Source organism: Triticum urartu, chromosome 6A, assembly GCF_056163025.1.
Source record: "Triticum urartu cultivar PI428250 chromosome 6A, HENAU_Tu73, whole genome shotgun sequence".
In the NCBI taxonomy this organism is placed as follows: domain Eukaryota; kingdom Viridiplantae; phylum Streptophyta; class Magnoliopsida; order Poales; family Poaceae; genus Triticum; species Triticum urartu.
In genome coordinates, this window is record NC_141878.1 from 542,757,492 (window position 1) to 542,769,071 (window position 11,580).

General features: G+C 43.5%; 1 protein-coding gene across 1 annotated transcript; it reads left to right on the plus strand.

Moving 5' to 3' along the window:
* Window positions 1-423: 423 nt before the first annotated feature.
* On the plus strand, window positions 424-3,378 carry LOC125512626 (WAT1-related protein At1g44800). Its single transcript, XM_048677728.2, has 4 exons — window positions 424-759; window positions 1,703-1,765; window positions 1,876-2,547; window positions 2,876-3,378. Exons 1-4 carry the CDS (start codon window positions 566-568, stop codon window positions 3,108-3,110), a joined length of 1,164 nt encoding a protein of 387 aa, XP_048533685.1. The 5' UTR covers window positions 424-565; the 3' UTR covers window positions 3,111-3,378.
* The last annotated feature ends 8,202 nt before the right edge of the window (window positions 3,379-11,580 follow it).

Genomic DNA, 11,580 nt, shown 5'->3' on the forward strand with positions numbered 1-11,580 from the left:
ATTTTATGACACCTCATCAAAATTGCCTAATTAGCATGCATTGACAGTACGCTGATCCGTGTCTAGGTTAGCTATTACACACACCATGCACGCACGCATTAACATGGATGGTTGTTGGTACAAGAGCACAAGTTAGCTCTAGCAAGGGGCAAAGTGAAGTAAGCCTCAGCTAATGAGCCCAGTTCCCACAGACGTTGACTCTGTCGGCTTCAAATTCTTCTCCTTTGCCCGTTAATGGAATATCAAACTGGGAATGGAACATACAGCTAGGCTACCACTGAGACAGACCGGGCAGGCGCATCCGTGACTCGGATCCACCGATCGATGGCTACACCACGCTTTGCATCCACCTCCTGAACCCTGGGTATGCGTACTGCACGCAGCAGCGTTGGAGCCTCTATATAAACGAGACAGCAGCCGCGGTGTGAGCTCATCGCCTCATCGGTCACATTGCTTGCGTAGTGGTTACTTCCCGTCGAGCTACCATAGCAACAAGAGAGTGAGTGAGAGAAGAAGAAGAGGACTAGCTTGGAAAAGTTTGAACTGAGGAGAGATCGGGAGGATCATGGGCATGGGGTGGAAAGTTCTGAGCGATGTGAAGCCGTACCTGGCGATGGTGCTGCTGCAGGTGGGGTTCGCCGGGATGTACATCGTCGCCGTGGCGTCCCTCAAGCGCGGGATGAGCCACTTCGTGCTCGTGGTCTACCGGAACCTCGTCGCCACCGCCGTCATGGCGCCCTTCGCCCTCTACTTCGAGAGGTAACAACTCATCTCATCCACGCACCTCCCGTACGTGCATATCATGGCATCGTTTCGCATGCATGCGTGCATGCCAGTGAACCGCGCGTGCATGCATGTTCTTTGCCAATTTTTCCTTGGACAAACATTTAGCACATGCGCCGCTATACAGTAGTACAGTCTACACAATATGCTATAGATTGGAACTGTGTGAGCTCCCACAAGCATGCATATGCACGTTCATGTAGTTTTTGCCTCACAGCTGCAGCGCTTGCACATCAGTGATGACCCCGAAATGGCTCGATTATCTGTTCCAGTTCTCGTTTAATTAGTTCAACAAAATTCCGAGGGAGGGACAATGTACAACGCCAGCTTGCCAATCGTGCTACCTCATGGGCACCCCACGATCGAGCATGCACACACGTACAATTTGCCCACTTCGTTCTCATTTTTGTCTCCTTTAGATGCATTGTTCTTTTCCTTTTACCTGGAGATACCTTATTCTTGATACCTTATTCACGACCGACCAGGGCTTATTCTTGATACTTTATTCTGTTTTGCACCGGCAAATGAGAATAATTGTCACACGCGTTATAGTTATACCAGCTAGCATCTGTGTGTGTGTATATGTACGTGCTTCATCATGCAGCATCGATCTATATATGGATGGATCCATAGAAAATGACACCTGAGCAGGTATATGCGTGTGCGGTGTGACGTATGTGTGCTTACGTACGTGTAAACGCACTTGGCAACCTTCCACTAGGCATTCTGCCCTGCCTTGGTTGGTAACATGAATGGAACTCACATGTCAGCTGGAAGCATGCATACTAGCTAGTTCAGTTCGATTAATTTTTACTCTATCTAAATCATGGTTCATGAAAGATCACTAGCTAATTGTGTATTTGCTCCCTCCCGCAATTTTGTGTGTGTATTTACTCCAACGTTCGTATAACATGTGCAGGGGACTGAGGCCAAAGATGACAATCACCATCTTCATCAAGATCATGGGGCTCGCATTCCTCGAGTACGCTCGTATATATGGTTGATTAATTCTATCAACCGTCGTCCAACCATAGTGATCATGTACAAAAATCTTGTTACTGACATGTGGTTTATTGCGTCGTTACCTGGCAGGCCTGTGCTTGACCAGAACCTCTACTACATGGGCGCGAAGCTGACCTCGGCGGGGTTCGGGGCGGCGCTGATCAACATCCTCCCGGCCGTCACCTTCGTGCTGGCGCTCATCATGCGCATGGAGAAGGTGCGGCTGCGGAGCCTGCACAGCCAGGCCAAGATCGCCGGCACGGTCCTCACGGTGGCCGGCGCCGTGCTCATGATCCTCTACCACGGCCCCACTGTGCAATTTCCCTGGACCAAGGGCCAGCATCACGCGGGCGGTGCGGCCGCCGGCGCCGATGCAGCGGCGTGGCTAAAGGGGACCATCATGGTCATCGCCGCCTGCGTGGCCTGGTCGTGCTTCTTCGTCCTCCAGTCCAGCACGCTCCGGGACTACCCGTCGGAGCTGTCCCTCACGGTGCTCATCTGTGGTGTGGGCTCGGTGATGAGCACCGGCGTCGCCCTCGTCGCCGAGCGTGCCAACACTCAGGCATGGGTCATCGGCTTCGACGCCCGCTTCTTCACCGCCGTCTACGCCGGCATAGTGTGCTCCGGCGTGGCGTACTATGTGCAGGGCATCGTGTCTAAGCAAAGGGGCCCGGTGTTCGTCACGGCCTTCAACCCGCTCTGCATGATCATAACCGCCGTCATGGGCTCCATCATTCTCAAGGAGGAGATCACTCTCGGAAGGTACACTACATTTTCTTCATTTTTTGCTACCATGTCAGGATGGACAAAGACATATACTTCCTCCCTCACGATTTATTGATCCACATGATTTTTCGGTGACCATATATCTCTCGATAAAAAATGTGGTATATGCTACAAATATATTGTTAGATTTTTATTCAAAGAAAATCTTTAGTGACATTATTTTTAGAGCATACAATATATATTCTGTTAGTCAAACATATAATTAAAGTTTGACCCAAAATATGAGTGAAACTAATAACCCAGATGAAGGAAGTATTACATTAGTGCAACAATACTAATGATATCCTTTCATTTTTGCTTTCAGTGTGATTGGTGCAGTGATCATCGTGGTAGGGCTCTACTTTCTCATATGGGGCAAGAGCAAGGACAAGGTCAACCAAGTCTCCGACGACTTCGTAGCTGGTAGCAGCAAGGGCGCCGGTGAGCTGCCGTTAACCTCGGTGACTAACGACAACGGCAAGCAGCACGAGCTCGGGAACGGCCAGTTCAACGGTGGCTATGTACTGAACGTGGAGACGCCGGCGACCAATGGCCACTAATAGCTAGTCAAGGGGTCGGAGCATACGTCGATCGAGCAGTCTGTCTGTCTAACTATTTTCCTGGTAATGCATGCATGCATGGAGACGAGTTTTTTCTTCATTTTTCTTCTTTTCAGATTCTCCCCTGTCATGTGAGAGAATGACCAGCGAGTGCTGGTTATACCAAGTGTAACGGCCGAGACCGCATGTACGTGTCGTGATCGCTTGCTTAATGTAACTTGAGAATGCCTAAAACTCATCTAGATAAGATATAGTTTGGCTTTATTCACCTGACATTGACCTCATCTTTGTTGTTATTGTGGTTCAGTCACACGTGTTATCCCTACACCATCAACATGCATGGGTTGCTATTGGTTATTTTTTCCCCTTGTGCTGCCTTTTCCTTGGGCCGGGTTGTGCTTGTTTCATATATACTTCCTCTGTAATTAAATATAAGAACGTTTAGATCATTAAAATAGTATAGTAATCTAATGCTTTCATATTTCTTTATAGAGGGAGTATCTATTAAATTGAGAAACAGGAAGGAAGAGCTTACCGTGCATCTTCTACGCATGCGCCTGAGATGATACTAGAGGATGGGGCGCCACCTGGTGGCGCCACTTGAGGCGGGCTTGTACGCACTTATCTTGTGTCAGCGCATTCGGCTGTCATATTTTGTCCTTAGTCTCACTCATTACATCAATATGGACGTATGCTATAACATCAAGATATATTATTTTCAGATCGAGCAAACATACATATACTATATTATTTGAGTTCAGAACCGTCATAGCCAGTGCTACATCTAATGAGGATATGTGCGACATAGCCAGTGCTACATCTAATGAGGATATGTGCGACTCACCCGGGGAGCATAAACGAGTAAGACAATGCATTACAGTTAATCGAAAAATGAAGACAAGCTAACATGAAGTGCTTCAGTTTAGCTAAAGAAAGGGACCTCATGAGGCCACAACTAAGGAAACAAATAAAAAGAACACCTTTCAGAGTCCTCCAGAGGCCTGGTATAATTCATTTTCACATCAGAAACAACATGATGCATTTCATAAAAAAATCTCTTGATCTTCATCTTGATGTACCCAACACAATTGCTATATGGATTTTAGTCAGCTGCACTCCCCACTACTTCTGAACTTCCCCTTTCACACACCGAGCAGCGACTGATGCAAGTTGATCTAACCGAAAACAACGTATAATCGCCTAGTGATGCACTGGACCTGAAAGGCAACTTGCTTAGCATGCACATGGAAAGTGGGATTAGTAATAAAAGAACATACTCCCTCCGTTCCATAATAGTGTGCAATGTTGTGTATGTTGCTGAAACTCACACATCAAAGACAATCTGAATAATAAGTTATGGTTAAAACAAGCAATTGTTGAAGTTAAGTGTGAGTAGATAGGAAGTCACAATTAATTCATGTCCATCAAGCTGAAAATGACACCGATAAAGCTAACTCGCCATGAAGAGAAACAACTAATGTGAACCCGAGGTTGTAAAACAAATACTCCTAACCAAATGACCATGCTTCATGATGGCAATATAGTACCATGAAAGTGGAATAAGGTGAAATTTTGTAAGCTACTAAGGGCATAGGCAAAGCTCACACTCCAGCTTATACTGCATGGGAAATTGTACCATCACACTAACTATATGATGGGAAACAGTGTCTTCCCATGGTCATGCACAATGCAACAGCCTAATCATGTTCCTAACCTGAAATCAATCAAGTCACAGGTAATACGTAGCAAAATCACAAAGGATAATTATATTCTAGGAAGTGCAAATAAATTGTGTTCTTCACTGAACTGAAGCCACTCAAGCCACAAGTAGCACATTACCAATTGCAAAAGCACCAAAGAGGTGGTCGATTTACTCACCTTGATTGGGACGATGAACCCTTCTCGGCATCAGTGATCAAGATGTATCAGGTTAGGATAAAATCAGATTTTCACAAAATTAAATAAAACAAACACAGTAAGAAGGAAATCGTAAGAATTCAAGCCTATCAGACAATCAGGTACTTCCTCCGTCCGGGTTTATTAGACCTAAAGACAACTTCTCTTAGACCAAGACACATAGTAATTTGCTCACATTAATTCTTCCATTCTACTCTCAATGCACTCTCTCACATGCATGCAACCAATGAAAAAAACACGCATGAAGTGTATTAATTTTCCAGCCATGGCACCAACAACAATAGCTTTCAATGCAACCAATGAAATGATTGCATGCATGCACCTTTCCAACACGAGGCCTTATAAAAGGGGACATGCTTGTGATGCTAAGAGGCCTAATAAACCCGGACGGAGGGAGTAATTATGTTGGCATGTCAACAATAAGACAGAACAAAACCTACAATCCTAAAAAAAATCCTAAAAAATGTTATACGTTAGATAAGGGAGTAAATAAAATGTAATGTGAATCAACATCCAGTAAATTCAGAGAAGCAATGAAGCAATGATGAACAATAAATTTTATCTGCAAAATTCATGTTGAAACACCTATACTTTCCCCAAGAGCAAGGAAAGCTAGAGTGCATATCACACACACATTAGCTAGCAAATTACTTCGATTGAATCCGTTCCTTTGCATTTATGGCATAAAGGCATCTAGAGAAAAAAAACTTGATGATGTTAGTTTACCATGGCAACCTCATCAGATCCATCTAGCCGATTAAGAAGCTTCATCAGCATCCCTAGAAATTAAGTTTAAGACCAATTAACTCTGCAAAAGAAAGTCAGAGCAAAACTTACTTGGTGATTGCCGCCTTGTTCCCCTTCTGGTCAGGAATCTTGTGTTGTAAACCTGTGCAAAATGCATAGAGGTAAAGGTTCACAGAAATCACCCAATCCAAAGGGAACAAATAGTACATGCCTTGTTCTAGCCCCTAATAATGTATCAATAGTTTAATAGTACTATTTCTGGCCACCGAAACAAAGGGTAAACTAATTCGCCATAGAGCAGATCAACTCGGTCATGTGCGGATTGACCACAATTGTACTTCAGAGATGGCCCGCTACAACAGAGTCATCCATTCAACTTACAATTTCAGAATAAATAACCATGAGACGATCTAGCCGCCAACGAAGAAAGAAACAATCATTTATTTGATTCAAAAAACGTCAAGGATCTTGTTCGCATCGACCAGAACAACGAGGATGTAATACCCACGGAATGAAAATACTAAGTACCAAGTAAGTAAACCCCAAACATTGGGATGGTCCCCTACAAAGGAGAGAGCATCAGCACAATCATGTTGGACCTTCAATTGCCTGTACAATGAGAAGAGCATTATGGTTATACAAATCAGGAACTTCCAAAAATAAGAAAATAAATCTTACATCAATTTCTTGTCAGATTCTGAAGACCACCCTAAATCAGACGAAGAAATCAATTTCTTGGAATACTGCTCCCCTAGTGTCCAACCACCTTTCAGCAATTCATCAAATGCAATTAGAGAAGTTCAGAAGTATATTACTCCCTCCGTCCCATAATATAAGAGCGTTTTTTATACTAGTGTAGTGTCAAAAACACTCTTATATTATGGGACGGATGGAGTATGTAATAGTCGGACCAGCAATGGTGAGGATAAAAGGTTGTGTAGGCACTATTATCAATCATCTGAGAAAAAAGAACTTTGTCTAACCAGTTTAGACAGGCAAAATAACACAATTTACATGCTACAGACTTTGCAATGGCACTACTGACCCTATCGTCATACTTGTCTAGAAACAGAGTATAGCCTCTACTTTTAACACATTCAGTAGACAAGGGAGGTTAGAAGAGACCGAGGGATTCCATATATAGTTGGCCTTTTTCAGAGATTTCTGTGATAATGTGAAATAGTGCAAGGGAAAAGGGTTCTTGGAATGGTTTCAGTAACAGAGTTGAATGGTTCGGTATATGTTTCTTCATATATGCACATATCCCGCTCTTAGAAGCTACCATAAGGCACATTTCAGAAAGTTAGTGTATACGTACTATATTGCTTACTCTTGAGATTGGATTTTGTGTTAACTATAGAATCTTGAGAAAAGAAATACTGGGCTGATTAGATATAATAAGATTCAAAATAGAAAATAAATGATGTATAGAAAATGACCATTTTTGAGTCAAGCGCTAGAAGTTACCATCATACCTTGCTTAGCCCAAACTGCGGCAAAGTGGATGATCAAATAGAGTAGCAGTATCAGCCTTGTTGATGCTTGCTTTCTTCAGATTGTAGTTCTTCACTCTGCCTGCACTTGGTAGTAAGTACAGACTTAGTGGATATGGTAAGCTCTACAATGCGTTGCAGTATACACCATCCCTCATATCATCTACCAAGTCTGGAGCTCGCCTTTCACTCTAGTGATTAGAACATGCCATATGCGAAATCACAGTGGCCGGTGCATGGGTTATGTCCGAGGTGTTGGCCTGTGTTTTTTGTGGTAGCTGCGATTTAGCAGTCATCTCCCCGAGAGCTCCCCTGTCTCTTTATCCTCCCTTCTCATATGCCATCGGGGATTTGTGGAGCATGAGGGAGAGGGGAACAAGTGAGTATCTTAAGCAGCGATGGGGGCGGGGGAAGGTGAGATGGAGGCTGGAACTCGCTGCTGTTGTTGCCCGCCACGGCGCTGGTTCTGCACCACCGCGGCAGCGAGGTTCCAGGTGTGCCACGCCCTGGTTGGACCCAGCGATGCGGCTAGCCTACATCCTCCATCGAGCTGCAGCCGTCGTGGTTGGGTGCAGATCGGCTGCTGCTGATGCGGATTCGGCATCGTCATCGCCGGAATAGGTGCGGGGTGGGACGGCGGCTGCCGCGTCCGTGGTCTCCCCATCCATGGCCGGAACCATGGAACAGATGAGCTAGAGTTTCGGGCTCCGTCAAGGAGGGAGGAAGGTAGGGGCGTAGGGAGAGAGGAGAGCGGGGTAGGATTAGGCTGGGGGAGACGAAGGTCGCCGGCGGGGGTTGGGTTGGGGGCGAGGGAGGTCGGCATCTGGGTCGATGCGGCGTTGCCTTCGTGGGGAAGGATCCCAGGAATACGTCGCCCACGACCTGAACAGAACAGTGCCTACCAGCCCCGCGACGAATGGGAATCTCTCTCCCCATGATGGCGTGGCTATCGCGAGTATTCGCCCTTGATGCACACCTTAATGTTTTTAATGATGCCCAAATGTTGAGTAGGACGTACAATGCAACTTATTCACTGTTGCTTTGCTTGTGTCTTCTATTATTTTCTTTTTGCATTTGCATGGATCGTGTCCTTTTACCCCCCTAGGCAATATGACGATGTGTCTTGTTCAGTCACAACTGTACATATAAATACAATACAAACACATAAAAGAGCAAAAGAAAAACTCAAAAGGCAAAATTCACGCGGATCTGATATATCATCGATTGCAACTTAGTCGATGAAAGTTTAGCAAAACCGATAGTATTTCCTTCCTACAAAAGTAAAAGCACGCGATAACTATGGATCCGCACTTTGCGCGATAGGTCGGGATGGCCTTGAAACTTTGGCCATGGACAGAAAGTTGACACCCAGTGGCAGATTTAGCCCAATGGGCCAGTCTGGGTCATTAGTGAAACTGTTCATTAAATTCTTACTTTTTAATATATTTGATTCTTGAAAGAAACTTTCTAATATATTTTTTCAATTGGTATATAAAGGCAAGTGGAAAATCCTGGCCCATTCGATGCCAACAATAATGCTTCTCTGTTACTTTTTAAATTATCGCGGCAAAATGACACCGATGATTGGTATCATATCGATCGGCTTTGACATCATCTTCTAATGACATGGTTAGCATTACTACCGTTTAGTAAATCTATATATCCAAAGTTGCAAAAGTTGAGGCAGAAGCTAGCGGCTGGGACTAGTCGTTCCGATGCCAAAAGTAATGCTTCTCTGTTGATGTGGCTGCTGTCGTTTCAGCGATCAACGTCTGTAATCTGTATATGTACGTACGCAGGGAGGAGATAGCTACGTACGACTTGCTTGGTGAGACCAGCTGTGGTGGTGGCTGTGCTGCTGCATCCTTTTTTTTAGCAAGAGTGCTGCTGCTGCTGCTGTTCTATCCCCGCAGGGAGCAACGTGGATTGGAGGCAAGCTGGCCACTAGAATCAATGGCTCAAACTAGATAGGCCCATTGGCCTACATATGCACTAGTACAGAACCGGACAATAGCACCGATTCGTAAGGCCCTTTAGTGTTGGTTTCGTAGTCGGCGCTAAAGTGTAGACACTAAAGGCCCCCTCCCCCTTTAGTATCGGTTCAGCACGAACCGGTGCTAAAGGGCAACCACGTGGCACGAGTCAGCTTCGGGGGTAGGGAGCCCTTTAGTACCGGTTGGTGTCACCAACCGGTGTTAAAAGGTTGAGGGGTTTTGGGTTTATGATTTCTTTTTCATTTAATTTTGTGTTTTCTATTTAATTCTTTTTCGTTTGCTGGTATTTTACGATACTACATATTATACACGTTATGCATATATATAAATAGAATTTCTAGTAGAACCGATCATAATATATATATATATATAGTGTTACTATTCATCACCCAGGGTGCAGAATAAGTTATTCTTCACCCGAGGTAATCTTACGATCATTTCATAATTAAATTACGTTTCGAATTCAAATAGTTACATTCCTATTGATTCACTACGTAAAATTTGACATAAGAAAATAAAAATATAGGTCATAAGACAAAAAAATTTACAGTTTATGTGTATTTTAGACTATATTTTTTACGTTTGTAATTTTACATAATATAAAATATTTTTTACGGCGATTATATATTTTCTTACGATCCTTTTTGCGTCAGAAATAAGACAAAACTTACGGAACGTAAAATTATGATGCATTGATGTTAAATAGAGGGGGGTGAAGAATTCCTCACCCAGGGTGACGAATAGCGCAACCCTATATATATATATATGTATATACAATTTCTCCTTCTTGGTAACGATACTACATATTGTACACGCTATGAATATATACAATTTCTCCTAATTGATGCCTTCGGAGCCAGTGGCATTAGCCTAATTGGTGCCTTCGGAGCACGATAACAATTGGAAGTGGTTCATGAGGGCGGTAGCGGGTAATAGTATTCTCCTTTGGGATCTATGACCTAGTCGAGCAAAAATCCCGCTATTTCCTCTTGAATTTCTTGTATGCGCTTCTCTGTTAGGAGCTTCTCCCGCACCTCTTTGAACTGTTAAGAAGGAGATCAATATGCATATGTATTAGTTGTGTGACTAGATATCGATAATGGTGTAAAAATTGTGAATATTGTTCTGATAAACGTACCCACTCCTGTCTTTGAGATTTGCTCCTTCAGGACGCCATCATGCGAATGTTCTCGCAAACGTAGTATGCACACAAATTATTCCCCGGCGCCTGCTTCAGGGCCTTTACGAGAATGGAATTTGATCAGATAATAATTAATCAAGCATGATAATTAAAGAGATGGCAGCTAGCTAGTACTACTTAATTACTTACCTGGGGTCGATACCATTTCAGATTTTGGTTCCATGGGCCTGGAGTGGCCCTGATGAACTTTGCCCAAGCCCTGCCCGCCGACAAAGAAAATGAATAAATGGGTTATTAAATAGTTGTTATCAGGAAATGATGAACTAATTAAATAGGCCGAGATATAGTTAATAATGATTGAAATTACCTGTTGACTATCCCCTTCACGATGGTGTAGTCACTTACTTTCTTAAGTAATGAGTCTAGTACTTCAACTGTTCCTTCATCAACTTTAATGATTAACAAGATCCAGTGAAATCTGTATGCACACACGTTTGCATGTCTTAATTAAGCGGGCATATGTAAGCAAAAATATGTAGCTAGCTAGTAGGCAAAAACAGAATTTGTGGTACAAGACAGTGTGACTCACTCGAAGTTGTAAGGAAGTAGTATATCTTCATTGTATTTGAGGCGCTTGAAGAACTCTAGCATGCTTTCCTCTACACTTTTTTCGTGATATGGATCTAATTTCCATGTGTATTCATTAATGGTATTTGGGTCAACGAACCCAATGCCATAGCGTCCATCTTTTTTCATTTCATAAATCTTCATCCTGCATAATACCATAGAAAAGAATATAGTGAGGATAATTACAGGTAATGATTGATCAAAATGATCACTACAACTAGCTTGAGAGTTAAATTACAGAAAGAAATCACTTACAGACAATAGCAACTGACGATAGATTTGTCGAGTGCGTCTTGATTGTATAGCTGAAACAGTTCTGAATACTCAACGGCCAGAGCTTTCTCATGGTAGTAATGCTCCTCCTTGACATTCACCATGAGGGACTCTCGATTGGAAATCTTGGTAATGTCCATGTACCATCGATGCAATTCATACATTCTCGTTGGGAGGTTCTTGACCTTGTCTGGCTCGACCAAAGGTTGGCCCCAGACATATTTTCGTTTTATTTCCTCCTCTCTAGTCGGAGACATGGGTTCGATATCGAGGAGTTG